At 39.5% G+C, this 17,793-nt stretch overlaps 1 protein-coding gene and 1 long non-coding RNA gene across 6 annotated transcripts in view; one reads left to right on the forward strand and one right to left on the reverse strand.

The window, feature by feature from the left end:
* The window catches only part of LOC116156373 (uncharacterized), a 62,884-nt gene extending 49,472 nt beyond the window's left edge, over nucleotides 1–13,412 (reverse strand). For 4 of the 5 annotated variants that reach the window (XR_010383215.1, XR_010383214.1, XR_010383216.1 and 1 more), the window contains exons 1-2: nucleotides 7,057–10,842; nucleotides 6,655–6,760 (exon numbers count right to left, since the gene is read on the reverse strand). This is a non-coding gene — a long non-coding RNA (uncharacterized LOC116156373). Of the gene's footprint in view, nucleotides 1–6,654; nucleotides 6,761–7,056; nucleotides 10,843–12,610; nucleotides 12,820–13,264 lie in introns of those variants that run through there. The other variant, XR_010383218.1, reaches the window with a different exon arrangement.
* Nucleotides 13,055–17,793, forward strand: part of PDZRN4 (PDZ domain containing ring finger 4) — a 322,510-nt gene continuing 317,771 nt past the window's right edge. Inside the window, exons 1-2 of the mRNA XM_064491773.1 lie at nucleotides 13,055–13,871; nucleotides 16,187–16,273. Of these exons, the coding sequence (XP_064347843.1) occupies nucleotides 13,266–13,871; nucleotides 16,187–16,273 (693 nt within the window). The 5' untranslated portion in view covers nucleotides 13,055–13,265. The remainder of the gene's footprint in view (nucleotides 13,872–16,186; nucleotides 16,274–17,793) is intronic.

Here is a 17,793-nt window from a genome sequence, read left to right on the forward strand (position 1 = left end):
GCTGATCAATGATAAGGATTTTCCTCTGATTTAAACAGTCCTGTTTTGGTAAAATCAATCTCTTTCAAGGAAATGCTTAGTGTTTAAGGGTTTCTCCACCAGCTCATCCCCACCCAGGACTGTTCCTCCATCCCCTCTTCCAGTTAAGGTGACGTCTTCAAGGGGGATGGAATTTATAAGACCATGTGAAGATGGAGTAGGGTCTAGGCCTCAGATCCGTAGGCCCCTACTGTGGAACTTTTAGCACAGCTAAAGCTGGATGGGGTGAGCAACTTCCACCTCATTCTGGTTTTCCTGGGGCCTTCTCAGCTTTAAAACTGGAAGAGCCGTGTTCTGGGGCCCAGCTCAGTCCCAGACAAACCTGACTCGATGTTCCTCCCTCTGCTGACTCTGATATTTTTATGGCTACAAAATATCCAGAACCATTCTTTCTGGGTCCAGCTAATCCCAAGTCTGGGCTGTCTGCCCTGAAGTCTCTGTTTCCAGGTCACCTGTCTCTCCTCCATGGCAACCATTTTCTCTTTATCTCTCTACTCATCTGATTTTCTGTAAACTCCTACGTGGAGCACCTGGCAACTTCTAAATCCATCTCATATGGCAGAGAAGCCGAAGGAAAACAGCGATGAGGTTGCTGTTTCAAGCCCTGAGCATTTCCAAGGGAGGTGGAAATGTTCCAACTCTGTGAAGAGGGTGAGGAACACACTCTTCTAACAATGCTCCCATTGGGTTTAGCTCCAGGAAGGGTGGGGAAAGTTCCAGGTGTCTAATCAGCTCACCTCCTTTCTTTCTTTCTTTCTCGTCCCCCTCCTCCCTCTCTCTAACTCTCTCTGTCTGTGAAAACATTAAGTGAGCCCTGTACTGGTGATATATCCTGAGGACATACCCTGTGACTTATGGTAAAACTCTGTGGTTCACATCCTTTAGAGCGGCTCCTGACATGAACATTTTGAGAATTTGGAAAAGAACTTTTCTATCCACATAAGTCCTGATTTTCAAGAATATCACTTATTTATGGTTACAGGAAAGTCAGCTTTGAACCTCTATTCTAGGTATTATCTGTTCTTGCCTTTCCTTAGATGATAAACCATATGGTGTAGAATAAATGGTGGAAGTCAGATTTAGATTGGGACAAAAATTATTTAATGTTTATAAATACTATGCCTCTTTACAAATATATTTTTCTACTCCTCTTTTCCTCTCTTTGGAAAGTTTACTGGGGACTCCTGTTGTTGGTGTTCTAATTTAGGAAAAAAAACCCAAAAAGACAAATGAATCAATTCTTGAATTACCTGGCTGGTAGGGAACACATTTTGAGAATGGGAGGCTTTTACAGTAGTGTTTTTCAAATCACAAAACATGCAAAAAATACACAATTTACTAGCATATAACCATATCTCCTTTGGAATGTTTTTCTGTGGTCAAGCCCAGAGTCTCGGTATCATCAGAGATAATGTAAGAGATCCAGATAGGCTATTGTAAAGAGAAGGAAAGTGTATTTTAGTAATATCTTGCCTCTAAAGTCTTTTTGCCCCATGGTAAATGGGTCCACCTCTCATCATAACTCAGTAATAATTAATATTTACACAAAAAAGAACTCTAAGTTACTTTACATGCATACTAACTTATCTAATAGCCCTCCCACTGTTTCAGATCAACATACTGAAGCACAGGAAAGCAACGTACCCACATTACTTAGGAGATGACAGAACTGTACTTTGAAAATAGATGTTATAGTGGATCGAATGGTGGCTCCCCAAAAAACTATGTCCACACCCTGACACCCAGAACCTGTGACTACAACCTGATTTGCAGAGTCTTTGCAAATATAGTTAAATCAAAGATCTTGAGATAAGATCATGTAGACTATCTGGGGGAGCCCGAAATACAATGACAAGTGTCCTGATAAGAGATTCACGGGGAAAGACAGAGGAGTCAAGGTGACCGTGGAGGCAGAGATTGATGGGATGCAACCACAAATCTAGGAATGCCTGCAGTCACCAGATGCTTGAAGATACAAGGAAGGGATCTCTCCTAGAGCCTTCAGACTGAGAAAAGCTATAAATACTCTCCTCTTACAGGACATGTTCAGCTGACTTAGTAGAGGACAAAGCCAGCTAGAGAGGCAGTTTATTTTTTCATGCTTTCAAGTATGGATTAAATCCATCAATTTAATATCTAAATGTCTCTGTAGTCATCATATGAACCTACTCTAAGTAGGGATAGTGAACGTAGTCGTCTTCAGGGGGGACGCTTTGGTGAAATGCAGGTATGCCAGCTGAACGGAAACTACCATGAAAAATTTACAGGAGAAGCTGTTAAATGGATACACAGGAAATAACCTGCCTGTGGTTTTTCCTTCCCTTCCCTTCCCATCATTTCTCCTCTTTCACTCTCTGCTTTTCTGTTTTTTTGTTTTTTTGTTTTTTGTTTTTTTTTTTTCGTTTTTTCTCTTGTGTTTTGACTGGGCCTCAGAAACAGAGAATTGAATTAATGATAATCATCAGTTCATCACACATCATCATCATAAGCCTGTGCAATTCACTTTCTTGCTTTCTTTTCTTTTTTTTTTTCCTTTTCTTTTCTTCCCTGCTTTTATTCCCACATGCCACTACAAATTTCTTCCTTCCATATCCACTTGCTTTAATGCACTTAATCTCTGTCCTTGGATATGCTTGTATCCTTGAAAAATGTGCGTTGTTGTTTTATGAATGCATCTGTTTTTAATTTACAAAAATTGTATCCTGCAACAGATACGTTTGTAGTTATTTTTAACTCAATATTGTGACTTTGTGAGCTCTAACGTGTATGTAAATCATTGCTTTTGACCGCTGTGCATAGCCCACAGGCTATTTCTACCATACTTCCTCCTGTCTCCTAGAGATGAACACCTAGGTTTCCTATAATTTCCCAGTCCCCACGCAAAACTGCGACAAGCCTCCAGGATGAACCCATGGAAGATGTTCCCAGGAGAAGGCTGCTAGGTCAGGGGTGTGCGTTCTTGACATCATTAAGTGCTGCCAGATGGTTCTCCAGATCTGTCGGCTTATATTTCTTAAGTATTTTGGCAAGATTTACATTAAGTTGAAATTCTCATTTTGTGCCAACACTTAGGGCAGGTTGAATTTTATAACTGTGTGAAAAGTCAAAAAGAAATCCAATGTTTAAGGTACTTTTATAGGCAACTCTCCTTTAGATTATTTAACTGAAAAAAAGGACTTCTGGGAAAAGATGCATGAAATATGTAGTTTTATCCATATTTATTGATGTAGGTCAGGTTTTAGGAAAAACATTTTGGATGGAATTATATTTCATATTATTTGAACAAGGGATTTTATATATTGTATAATACAATTTTATAGAATAACCAAATATTTTATAATCATTGTGCACATTTTGCACTTACAATACAGGAAAAAAGAATTATGGGGTGAGAGGAGGGCCATGTCCCAGGTCTCTGTTGAGCCCCGCCTGCATGGCAACGTGCCCTGCCAAGTGTGGGTCCTTGGCTTCATGTAGGAAAGAATTCAAAAGCTAGCCACAACTGAGTAAAGGCAGATTTATTTAGAGAGATACATACTACATAGAGAAAGAAAGGCCACGAGGTGTGGGGCTGGCTTGGGTGCTGGTAATGGCACAAAAACAGACATAGATTAAATGCAGAATAGAAAGCCCATAAATTGACACCTGTGGTCATTTCAACTACAGCAAGAAGGCAAGAATGTATAATGGAGAAAAGATGGTCTCTTAACAAGTGGTTCTGAGAAAACTGGACAACTACATGTAAACCAGTGAGGTTAGAACATTTCCTCACACCATATACAAAAATAAATTCCAAATGATTAAAGACCTAAATGTAAGACTAGAAACCATAAAACCTGTAAAAAAAGAACATAGGCAGACACCCTTTGACATAAATCGTAGGAATTTTTTTTGATCTGTCTCCTAAGGCTAAAGAAATAAAAGCAAAAATAAACAAACAGGACCTATCTAAAGTTAAAATCTTTTGCAAACCAAAGGAAACCATCAACAAAATGAGAAGACAACCTATGGAATGGGAGAAAATATTTGCAAATGATTTGGCCAACAGGGGGTTAATATCCAAAATATACAAACAGCCCATAAAACTCAATATCAAAAAAAAAAAAAAGAATCCAATCATAAAATGGGCAAGAGAACTCAATAAACAACTTTCCAAAGAAGACAAACAGATGGCTAATAGGCACAGGAAAAGATGTTCAATATCACTAATCATCAGAGAGATTCAAATCAAAACCACAATGAGACATCACCTCATACCTGTCAGAATGGCCATCATCAAAATAGTCTACAAATAACAAATTTTAGAGAGGAAGTGGAGAAAAAGGAACCCTGGTGCACTGTTGGTTGGAATGTAAATTGATGCAGCCGCTATGGAAAACAGTGTGGAGGCTCCTTAAAAAACTAAAAATCAAACTACCATGTAACCCCCAATTCTACTCCTGGGTATATATCCAGAAAAAATGAAAACCCTAATTTGAAAGAAAGGATACATGCACCCTAATGTTCATAGTTGCACTATTTACAGTAGCCAAGAAATGGAAACAACCCGCATGCCCATCAGCAGATGAATGGATAAAGAAGATGTGATACATATCCCACATAATGGAATACTACCCGGCCATGAAAAAGAATGAACTATTACCATGTGCAACAAAGTGGGTGGACCTAGAGAATATTACACTTAGTGAAATAAGTCAGAGATGGTATTGTATTATTTCACTTCTACGTGGAATCTAAAAAATAACACAAATATGTACAGCAAAACAGGAAAAGACTCAGTGATATAGAAAACAAACTAGCAGTCACCAGTGGACTGGTGAGGGAAGGAAGGGAGGAGAGGGAAGGTTGGAGGGACACCTTAGGGCTATGAGACTAAGAGATACAAACAGCTATGTATAAAATAGACAAATAATGGAGATATTCTGTATGGTACAGGGAACTATGGCCATTATACTCCATCTAATGGAGTATCATCTGTAAAAATACTGCATCACTATTCTGTTCACCTGAAACTAATATACTATTGTAAAGCAACTGTACATCAATTTAAATAAAGAAATAATCAAATTTTAACAAGATAAATAAAAATAAAGGAACTGAATAGGAAGGAGTTAGGGAAGGACAGTTAATCCAAAAGGCTTGTAACTTGGATGGTGATTATGGATCTGACAGGTGTCAGCAGCATGGAGCTAGGAGGTTGGCAAGAAGCGCTAGAATGGAATTCATCAGCCTCTCTATTACAATCAGAAATCCGGTGTGCAGTTCTGGGATGAGTCCATAAAGGAATACTCTCACCATAACCTGAACTGTGAACCAAAATTGCACATAATTTAAATTATCATATTTACTTAACATTAAACAACCATTCCACTGAATACTGCATGGTGTATGCAAAGTTGCATAAAAATGGTTCTTCATAACAAAGTACAATTTTAGTACAAAATTGGATTTGCAACATAGATGAAAGCTTGATCTGGGTGTTTCAATAATTTCATTGGAAGAATCCTGGAGGGAAGTGGTTTCCCTAGCTTGTGTTCAAAGCTGCTCTGAATGGTACACACTTCTCTCTAGTCATGTAACAGGGAAGACATATCTATTCACTGGATGTGACAGGACATAGACAAAACAAAGATTCATTTCTTCTTCTCAGAACAACACAATGATGACTGATAGTCTATTTCTTAAGCTCCTTTTACAAAGAAAAACTTATGCTCTTTTCCTTCAACTTTCAAAGACATGATCATAAACAGAATTTAGCAATGTCACACAGGCTGATAAAAATGAGTATTCTTAATATATACAGGACTCACATCAATGATTAGAAGACACATATTATGATAGAAAAATGTGAAGAGTAAATTCCATGGAGAAATAACCATGGTCAATAAACATTAAAAATATTTAATTCCACAGGGGAAAAAGAAGGCAAATTAAAATGACATGATGAGATTTTTCTGGAAGGAGGGCATTCCATGTTGTGAGACAGGTATACCCTGCTCACTATGTATAATTTCATAAAATATTTCTGGAATGCAAAATGAGGGAAAATACATAATATTAACTATGCTTCAAGGTTCTACGTTTCGTTTATTAACCCACTCAATCTCACAACAACCCAATGAGGTAGATGTAATTATTATTCTCATTTTACAGATAAGAAACTAAGCCAGGAAAAGGTGAACTAAACTGGTCAATTATTACACAGCCAGTTGTTGGCAACCCTGAGATTCGCTTCATATTAATAAAGAATAGAATACCCTGAACTTAGGAGCTTAGAATTTAAACTTGCTTCACATCTCATACTGCAGTATATGATAATTTTGTACTATAATTATAAATGGTCATTAAATCATTCAAAGCATACTATAGAAATCTGGGAGGCAGGAGAATAAAGATGTTAATTATGTCATTTTACACCTGAAGTACTGAGATTAAATAATTCAGCCCCAAACCCCTGGTGTGATAGAACAAACAGTGGTGTCTCTTTGCTTCTTAAGCCCTGTTATAGTCAACAGAGTTTTCATGTGGAATTTCTAATTCCTCTTATTTAAAAAAAAGTGTGTTATTATCATGAAATATATTGTTAATAAATAATATTAGCTATTTATGGATTACCTTTGAGTTGTGCAAAATTGGCAAACAAGTGGTTTCAGAACCCAACGGAGAGTTGCAGGAGTCCTCTTTTTCCGTGGAAGATATGCTCCAAGACCCCAGTGGATGCCTGAAATCATGGATAATATCAGGTCTTATACACAGTATGTTTTTCCTATAAATAGATACCTATTATAAAATTTAATTTATAAATTTGCACAGTAAGAGATTAACAATGACTCAAAATAGAACAATTATGTCAATACACTGAATTACAAGGTATGCAAATGTAGACTCCTCTCTCAAACTACCTTATGGTACTCAACCTTCTTTTTGCAATGATGTGAGCTGAAAAATGCCTCCATGATGGGATGAAGTGAGGTGGATGACGTGGGCATTGTGACGTAGTCTTAGGCAACTACTGACCTTCCGACGATAGGTCAGATGGCGGACCATCTGCTTTGGGGGCATCCCGGAGCATCAAGCCATGATGAAGTCCAGAGTTGGGAACCCTGAGTGAGCTGGAGTGGGATGGCACTACTCAGAATGCTGTGCAATCTAAAATCGATGAATTGTTTATTTCTGGAATTTTCCATTTAATATTTTCGGAAAGCAGTTGACCATGGGTACCTGAAACCAGGCAAAGCAAAACCTCAAATGAAAGGGAACTCCTGTATTGAGGATAAATGTGATTTGTGACATTTTTTCTAGTGTTGTCTTTAAACTCTGCTTACAATATTCATTTAAGGCTCTGGTTCTCACACAATTACAACAAGTAGTAAAAACCAAAAAATGACATTCAACAGAAGAATATGTTGGCTTCTACTAAGCAACAATTTAGCTTATTTAATGAGCTTACCTTATCTCAAAATTTTGTTACTTTTGGAGAAACAACTAGAAGATATTAAATCACAGAAAATTTTCATTAAAGAAATAAACACAAAATAAGGGCTCAACCAAAGTATATAGTGATTAATTAAGCCAGGATTTAAGGAACTGAGACAATTGGTTTACTATATAGAAAGCTCCCAGCTATTTGAGACCAGTCATGAGGGACAAAGTGACCTAAAAATATCACCACATTGGTATTACACAGAACGATTAATGGCATAAATAGTTCCAGTCACATCAATTGCTCAAAGACCTCTAATAAATACGCCTTTAGAATTTCCCTCCTTAAAGAAGGGAAAACAAAAAGTGATAACCCTTTAATCAATGGGATTCAAAAAGACACAATTAGAGCTTCCATTCACGATAAAGTTTGATATGCACATTTTGTCCTAAGATAACTCAACAGTAGATGTGAGAGGAAAAAAGCCATTATAGTGTAGTGTTTAAGAGTGAAAACTGTTCAAAGAGGCAGATCTTGGTTAATCCCAGGTTCTGCCACTTTCTATTTGTGCAAACTTGGGCAAGTTGTGGGAATAATAATAGTAATAATAATAGTATCTACCCAAAATGGTGACTGGGAGAATTGAATGAGATTATGCATGTAAAGAGTGCCTATCACATAGTAAGAGTTACCACATCTTTGCTCTTATAGTTGTTTTTGGTATCTTTCCTCTTTGTCAGTGACTGTGACCCACAGAGTTGTAGCAAAAAATCAAGGTTAACTACAGGATGTAATATATTTTCCTGTACAAAACTTCTCTCACAATAGACCTCTCTTAAATAGGATAATTAAGTTACCCTAACTAATGTCTCAGAGACTTTAGAAAATCAGAACATAAGTGAACTGAAAGTTACCAAAACCTTTAATTTAATATCTCACTTGAACTTGGTTGTCTTCAAATTCTCCATTTCGCTTTGTCTGATAATTCATTCCCACAGAGACTGCACAGCTACTGTAAACCATTTACTGTATCTGGTGTACATAATAGTTTTGTTCATATTGTACCGAGTCCAAACTCATTCCGCTCACTCCACAACAGGCCAATAAATCGGGAAACAAGGTGGTGGGGCCAGGAATAACGACTTTATTCGGAAAGCCAGCAGACAGAGAGGACGGCAGACTAATGTCTTGGAGCACCATCCTCAAGTCAGAATTCAGGCTCCTTTTATACTAAAAGGGGAGAGGGTATGGTTGGTTGTTGCAAACTTCTTGGTGCAGGAATTCTTTGTTCTTGCAGCTGTCCCCGTGGGTCAGGTCATGGTGCCCCTGTAAAATCTCTTAACAAAACAAATGTTATTTTCTATTCTGCAACTTGTTATCTTTATATAAGTGCAAAAGTGTTAATATCCTTAAAGGTCAGAGCCTTTAGAATAGGCTCTCCTGTATATTTCAGGCTAAAGGTGACATTCTTTTACAAAAGGTGCAGAGCTAGCAAGACTAAACCTAGAAAACAGGGCACAGGGTAAAAGCCAAAGAACAGATCTAATATGGAGTCAGATTGGTTCTTTTCTATTACAATATCATTTTATTCCTCTTAAAAACAGCATGCTGTATTGTCATGATGCCCTCTCTTCATTTTGCCAAAGACAGTCGAAAAGCGAGATAATAGCAAGTAACTCCTTATGTACTACACATCAAAAGACAGGGATTATAAGGACTGAAACTGCTGTCTGTTCTCTGGGTGTAACCAACTCTCTATTTTCCAGAGTTAAACACAGATCCCTAAGTGTCTCTTCCCTGGCATAATATGTTTTCAGCATATCTTGCAAAAATACCTGCCTTGCTTTTAACGAACTTTCAAAAACTCAACTTTAAATTGCTTTAAAGTAACAATGAGTCTTTATTCATGAAAACAGACAAAATTCTCTGTTTTTATCAAATTTGGAATTTTTAAGTGGTCTCAAGTTGACTTCTTATTATCTTATGCTTTATAAACATATTTATTTATGCTACTAGGTACAATTCTGACCCTGGCTTATGATGCAAAAACTATCACGCTAAGAACAAAAATGAATGTTGATTTCAACAATACAGAAAAAAATATATTCCATAGGCACTAGTTTGACCTGAAGCAGCCGGGTATTTTTGTCTTAACTGTCAGAGTAATCTTAAATGCTTGCAGCTTAAATTTAGGGCACTTTGAGAAAAATCTGATTATAGACCATAAAATACTAATTCATGATAAATGACCAGGAAATCAGAGAAAAGAAAATATAAATGATGAGATTTCAAGTTCTTATAGTAGATTTAAAAATTACTCATACTTTTAAAGTACCAAATTGTGCTACATGAACATATAGGAAATAAAGAAATGATTTAGATTTTTCTTTGAAAAATGATTCGAATAAATTCTGTAACATTCTGCTTTTCCTGGCTTATGCAGTTCACAAGAATAAGATCAAGTTGTTAATGTTAAACGATTTCTTATTTCCTCAGGAATTTATTCCTCAAGCTCACTTCCTCACATGATTCTTAATCAAATGCAAGAGACAACATGACAAAAATCACAAATGAGTTGGCTTAAAGTATTATCTATGCACGGGGTGGGAAAAAAAATGACCCCTTCCTCCTTTTTCATCTCCATTCATCATCTCTGAGTCTTGGAATATAGTATTTCAGTATTAGGTCCTTTAGCATTTGACTCAATGATAAGTAACTCTCCTATTCCCTATTCCCAAGTAGCGATGACTCAGAACCGAGTTGGAACCCTGCCTCTTCTCACTGGAAACACCCACAGGCATACTCTAGTTTCATCACTGCTCTAGGAATTGGCCCAAAGGATATATCAATTTGATTTTTTTAATCTGTTTTCATGAATAAAGACTCCTGACAGTGAACTGAAGCAAAAACTAGCTCCCAAACTGAAAATATCCACCAAACACTGACTACTTAAAGATATTTTGAGTCAAGCCAGGATCTTTGGCTGGGAGGAACTGAACACATGTATGTCTTTCCGTTGTCTCTCAGTTGGCCACACATAATCTCAAGTTCAGTCTGAATGAAAGCTTATGAGGAAGGAGACAGGCCTGGTCTTGGCCACAGCCAGCACAACAGCTAGACAAGAAGGAAGACAGCATCTTATCTTTCAGCCCCTCATCCAGTGATGCTATTCAGCCTGCAAATTTCAGTAACCAGGCATTCTTAAAAGGAAATGATGATCAGCAAAAACATAAAGATATGCTCAAGCTAACGACTAACGATCCAAGGCACTCATTTGTCTCACTGGCCAAAAGATATTTAAATATTACTGGATCTCTTTTGCTGAAATATTTATGCAGATTTTAAACTTATTCCAAGTGTTTCCATTGTTTACTTCAGCTAATTACCTCACTCTAATTAGGCTCCATGTTTCTAGCAAAACCAAGCTTTTCCTGGCTATTACAATTTTCCTTTATATATAGAATAATATTTTCTAGTCTGAGAAGTGAAACCTGACTATTTGACTCAACTGATGTCATAGATTTTTTATGCCACTACATTTTCAGATGAACAGAGACCATGAGGTTCATTTAGTACGTCCATTCCCTACACGTTCAACTCTTGTAACGTTTTCCTCCTGGTATTTAACTCTGGGAAGTACTCAACCTTTCATTTTCTCTAAGGGAAAGATTTCCCTACGCTCCCTTTTGGCCTACTTCATTACTTCACTTCACTTCACATGTTCTCATTTTTGAATTTGTTATTCTCTGTGGACAAAGGTTTTGGACATCCATCTTTTCTTTAACCATCAAAATGTTATACATCCTAGAATCACTCATCCCATAATCTGCTCACATTCCTAACTTTTGCTACAAGAATTGCATGGGTGGACCAAGGACATCATATAACCACTGTTTGATTTTTTTTCTTTTCAAGTAACTGCAAGTCTAATTTTCCCAATACCTCACCACTAAAACATTTTTAGATTCCATCTCTTTTCTTTCTGTTTTTAAAAATGTGTACTGCCACTGTTTTTATTGTGAAACAATAAATGTCAAGTCCTACCTATAAAGTCATAGCTATAAATCATAGCTTTTTCAATACCTTAAAAAAGAGGGAATAGATACCTGTGGCCCAGAATGATTTGAATAAATTCTGTAACATTCTGCATTTCCTGGTTTATGCAGTTCACAAGAATAAGTTCAAGCTGTTAATGTTAAATGACTTCTTATTTACTCAGGAATTTATTCTAAATTTACTTGGCCAAGGGGAGAGGGTACTTTAGAGCATTGTCGCAAATGTTACTTTATCAAATACCTGTATGTATAAAATGTGAAACAGAGCATCTTATTTTGAAACCACTTTAAAAGCACATTGAGTATCTGGCTACCCACCCCAGGATCGTCACTTGCTATTCAACCACTCTAATGAAACTTCCTCTTTCAAACAGCAAAAAAGGCTCAGAAGGTTCTTACTAGCCTCTATTACTAGCCTTTGCTAATTCTTCAGTTAGTGCCAAGGATTTAAAGGACAAAGTCTGGAGCCTCTTTCATGTGTTTCCACTGTTACATTTTGGGGCTATGCAAAAATACATGGTTTTCTGGAACAATGAGGAACCATCATGACTAATTTAGGAAGTGCATCCTAGGTATGTGGGAGTAGCTTCAGGAAAAGGGCAGTAAGGGCTATGTATCCAGGTGACAGGCTTGCTTTGCTTTCCTAAGGTCCAGAAGATGGCAAAGGACCCTGGGGCAGGAGGGAAGGACCCCTTACTGCATGTTTTCATAAGACCTGTCTGCTCTGAAGTCAAACTGGAGGAAGGGGCAGTTTGCATCTAAAATGTACATTCACGGTAAGTAGAGGGACGCGGTACATTAAGATTTTATTTCTGTTATTTCACTGCTTTCTTTCATAATCCTTGACTTTAATTCTCCTTTCCAGGTGCCCAGATGATCACATTCTCATTCCCAGTGGTAGAAGTCGAAGATGGATGGTGTGCGGATTGAACCGGGAGTCAGACTGCCCGGTAACACAATCCTAGCGTCCTCACAAGGTAGGAGGCCCTGAGTGGCGGTTCAAGTTCTCCCTCAGAGGGAGTTGTCCTAAGGTGAGCACCTGGCCCTTTCCCGGTCTTTGCTGTCACTCATCCTCCCGCCCTGCTACACACACCTGATTTCTGAATCGTGATTTGAGAAGCCTGGCTCTGTAGATACCTCATAGTGATTTCCTTCGGTCCCAGCCTCTTAGCTCATGCTTTTGTAGTTGACTGATTTGAAAGAACAGAAGTGTAACACATTTATTGAAGAACGCCTTAATGGACGGTGATGTGGATTCAGCGGAAAGCCGGACGAAGATCCTGCTCTCCCGGAGCTTCCATTCTGGTGGAATGAAGAGATATTTCTCAGCACCCGCGCTGTGCCCATTACCCGCTCTGCCCGTGGACTGCTTGAAGTTCCCCGTCCAGGCAAAGGGGAACACCACTTTCCTAAGAACCAATGTAAACTGGCCTCAGAACACGGCGGACAAAATTTGAAAGAATATAAATTGCACAGCAGCGAAGGCGTGGGCGAGGGTGGAGGGAGGGAGGGAGGGAGGGGGGTCCAACTGGAGGTAGCGTCTATTCGTGTCAATACGGCAGAATCAGGGGACCTAGTCGGAGCCAGAAAACTTCAGCCAAACAAACTCTGAGATCACAACCCCTCACCCTTCTCCTCCTCCCCCACCACGAGCGGGAGCGCTGTCCCAGGGGAAGCGCAGGGGAGACTGAGGGGCTCGGAGAAAGTGGCCTCCGCGTTCGCACTCCCCCTTCTCCCTCATCCCTACCATGGGCTTTGCCCTGGAGCGCTTCGCCGAAGCCGTGGACCCGGATTTCGAGTGCAAGCTGTGCGGCCAGGTGCTGGAGGAGCCCCTGTGCACGCCGTGCGGGCACGTCTTCTGCGCGCGCTGCCTGCTGCCCTGGGCGGCGCGGCGGCGCCGGTGCCCGCTGCAGTGCCAGCCCCTGGCGCCGGGCGAGCTGTACCGGGTGCTGCCTCTGCGCAGCCTCGTCCAGAAGCTGCGCATCCAGTGCGACTACCGCGCCCGTGGCTGCGGCCGCGCGGTCCGGCTGCGCGAGCTGGCGGCGCACGTCGAGCGCTGCGACTTCGGCCCTGCCCGCCGCCGCCGCCGCCCGGGCTGCGGCTCGGCGCCCGGGGTTGGCAGGGGCGGGAACCGGGGCGCACGCGGGGGGCCTCCGGGCGTCCGCGGCGGGAGCGGGCGGGGGCCCGGGCCTCGGGTCCTGTCCTGGAGGCGGCGCGAGAAGGCGCTGCTGGCGCAGCTCTGGGCGCTGCAGGGCGAGGTGCAGCTCACAGCCCGCAGGTACCAGGAGAAGTTCACCCAGTACATGGCTCACGTCCGCAACTTCGCCAGGGACCTGGGCGGCGGCCACGGCCCGGTAAGCACGGAGGGATCCGGCACCCGGGGAATGACCGATCGGGGTGGAAAGGGGATGGTTCTTTCTGGTACTTCAGGATTCCTTTGCAAGGTGACATCCTTATGCGGTAGGAAGCATCCACCGCCCTGATCATCCTATCCTATTACTGTTGAGTGTGTTAGTATTGCAGTTAGCAAGGATTGTTCCCTTCTCACTTATATTAGAAATGGTAGAAAACTTAAAGATTCAATTCCAACTTTTCGGCGGAGAAAGAGGAATTAGAAAAACTCATTTTCCCACCCAGAGCTTTGCGCCTCATCGTTCTCTCCTCTGCCCTACCCTCTCTGCCTATTTTTTTGTACCTTTGGCCTGTGCCTGAAGCCAATCAGGGAAAGAAAGCCAGGAAGCGCGGACCTCCCCGACCTGCCTCCCCTCTCCCTTCGGCCGGCCGGTGTCCTGTGACCTTGTCAGCCTCACACATTTAGCACCTGATGACTTAGTTTCCCTGCCACACTGCCCACATGAGCCACCTTCTTCTCAGCATAGGGATTATGAGGGATATGGGAAACCAGGGTAACTTGGAGTTAAGAAATTAAGAGGTGGGATTTCTTAGACCTGCAGGGTCTTCCTAAATAATCCTGGCCAGCCTCCGGGTTCCCTTATTGGTGGCATGTGAGTGTGTGAGTGTGAGACTGGGGGAACCAAGTCTGAGAGCACTCATCCATCTGCGCTCAGACTAGCCCTGTGAGCTCCCGGCCAGCGGCTGTTTCCCTTCTTTGTCGAGGCTGCTGGCCCCGAACTCTGTCCCCGGACCGCCCGCTTTCCGACTGAATAAACAAGCCTCTTTGCAGCAGCTCGTGAGAAGAGGCTTGTTTATAAAGCTGTTCCTTCTCTTCTGAAGGACTTCTACACAATGTTTGACATTGTTGGTCGCTGCCATGGTGAGCAGGGATTTAGGAGAACTTACACTCCGTTCAAGGAGCTATTTTCATTCCTCAGCCTCCTGGGGCGGGGGGTGGGGGTGGGGGCGGAGCAACCCAGAAGGATGCCCATTTGGGACTGCTTTGCGCTGCTTCCACCTCAGACACCGCGTTTACAAGCTTCTGTCCTTGAACCTAAAAAGGATAAATGAAGGGTGAGGGACTGAACTGTTTCTACTTGATAAGCGAAGCTCGGGCTTATTAAAAGATTGGATGCTATCTGTGATTCTTTCTCTGTGGTGTTTATATCCAGGTATATTTACAAAATGGCAAGACGAGAGAGAAGCACAGAAATATGGTTTGTCATGCCAGTTCAGGTTTCAAGGTCTTGGGAAAGCAATGGCTGGTGGGAAGAAGCAAGGCTAGATTATATGACAGGGAAGTCCATGCAACAAGTCAAGCTGTGTTTCTGAGAAGTGAGGAAAAACTGCCCATGATCTGCAGACTAATTACCAGAAGCCTTCTCTGTGCTCCTCAGAAATGTTTTCCCACCACCAATAGGGGCTGCTGTGCGCGCTGCCTGGAAAAACCTCCTGGGAAAAGGTGGTGATGATGGTAGTTGTGGTGATGACGTTTAAGGCATTTTTTATTATTCAGAGTTAATTACCAAATATGCAATATCTATCTCATGAATAAAACTCATATAGTCTGGCACTATGTCATCTTATATTTAAATTGGCATTTTTAATAAGCAGGTTATAGATTTAATTCCTACTTGCTTAACTATTAACTGGCCACCAGGAAAGCAAGTCACACTACTTTGCACAAATCCTCTCTTTTTTAAATTACACAGAAATTATGCAAAACCAAATAAGAATATCATTTAAAATTCAGATCATTGTAACCTACCAGAGTCTGTATTACAATAGCAAACTGATTATTACTGTTAAAAGAAATTTATAAATATCTCACTATTTTTACATCCCTTAAGACTTTCCAAAATGAAAATTTTATATAAAAAATTATTGTTTAACAATTTATTTTACTCTTTTGTAATGGAGGAGAAAAATAAAGATACCTGCATGGTTAAACCAGAAATCTGTTCTAAATTACAGCGGAGTCAGAATTCGATGCTATATTAGGATAAAAGGAGCATGTGTAAAAATGCAAAGGGATTTAGTCATTTTTGAAAATATCTGTTTTTCTCACATGCATGGTTGTTCTTCAAATTTAAATCATTTCAAAGGAAAATGAGGAAGAAATTAACCTCCCAAATTCAACCATCCTTAATTTTAAGATTTTAAGCTTTTCTTTTTTTCAAATCTTAATTTATTTAGTTACAAAAACCCTTCATTGTAGCATTTCTTTCTTTTATATATTTTTACCTAGTTAGTTATTTTATCCCCTTTCTTCTAGGATGGAGAACATAAGCCATTCACTGTTGTGTTAGAAAGAGAAAATGACACTTTGGGATTCAATATTATAGGAGGTCGACAAAATCAGGTAACCCACCTTGTTAATGTATAACTCAGTCTTTGCTTATAAAATAATAGAAAACTTAGCTTTTCTTTGTGAATTTTAAGTAAAAAAAAAGTGGTTTAATCTTTAAAATAGTGCAAATATTAGATTCCTTAATGCAAATATTCCAATATAAGTATTCCAGTACATATCTATAATTTTTTAGAAAAACAAAACAACACAAAAACAACAGCTAACCAATTTGTATTTCTTTGGTACTTTTTTAAAAAATAGTACATTTTTGTGTATATTATATAGTCCTATTGTTAAGTTTCTTAAATAAACCTATTTCACAGTAAATATAGGTGATTTCTGTTTGATAATATTAGACAGGTGTATTGCCTGCTTGTACCTCCTATTTATTAAGTCAGACTGGTCAGTTTTCACATGCTAATGCAGACCAGACAGTTTATAATATGTATGGAATGAATGAATGAAGAGTTAAAATGAGCTGAAATAAGGAATAATTGTTTTCACAATTACATAGGAAATACCATGTTTAAAAAGGTACTTGATTTATCATAGTTTTGGCTCCCCAAATCAAATTCTGTATTTAATTGAATAAAAACTATTTTCTACATTGATGTCAATTGGTTTTAGAATGCTCGAGTTATAAACGTATACCAAACTGTAGTTGCAAAGTTCTTTCATATCCTTTAAATACTACATCAACTTAGTTTTCATCCTATCTAGAAAAGGTAGCGAAGGTTTTAAAAAATTACGTTTTTTTTTTTTTTTAAATTTTCCAAATAAGCTACCATGAAAGTTTTGCATCCTGCAATGCAAATGTCATCCATGGAAACTGTCTTAGCATTGTTGGCCATATGCTATGTTCAGGTCGGGATGGCAATGATCTATTTCCTCTTTGTGTTTAAGCATTTTGAAAACCTAGCAACTAATGACTGCTGTGCTTCTGTCCCCATTTATTACAAAAAGATAGAAGGCTTTTTGGCATATCATTTTTGTTTTCTTTTCCCCCAAGGAATATGTTTATAAATGCTAGTTAGGTTTTTGACATTTAGAAGACATTGGGCATTTTGAGGAGCCTCTTAAAATTCATGTTAAAAGAAGGCTAATTAAGGAGGAATAATTTTATTTAACTTGCCATGAAATGGAATGACATTTAAAATTATACAATACATTATTATAGGAGGCTGGGCATTTTCCCTAAGTAAGTTTTGCAATATAATTGGTTTCTTGTGATTTGCTGAAATGTATTTGTACCATGTTGGCTATATGTTCGAGGTTTAACTAATCATTAGGCTGATTGCACCTGAAACTGTGTAAAGGTTAGCTTTGAATGGGTTTTCCTGCAGTTTGGAATTGATCTTTTGGAATTTTACTCTTAAGTAAGCTCCTAGTCTCCCCTGTGAATAGATACAGTCGAATCTGTATCTGGAGAGCTATATTTTCAAATATGTCACATCGTGAGGCCAAGTTATATTTTCAAAACATGACCACATGTCAAACCAATTGTATAGTGAGGCTGGATATACTTTTTGTTT

Source organism: Camelus dromedarius, chromosome 11 (assembly GCF_036321535.1).
Source record: "Camelus dromedarius isolate mCamDro1 chromosome 11, mCamDro1.pat, whole genome shotgun sequence".
NCBI classification, from domain to species: Eukaryota; Metazoa; Chordata; class Mammalia; order Artiodactyla; family Camelidae; genus Camelus; species Camelus dromedarius.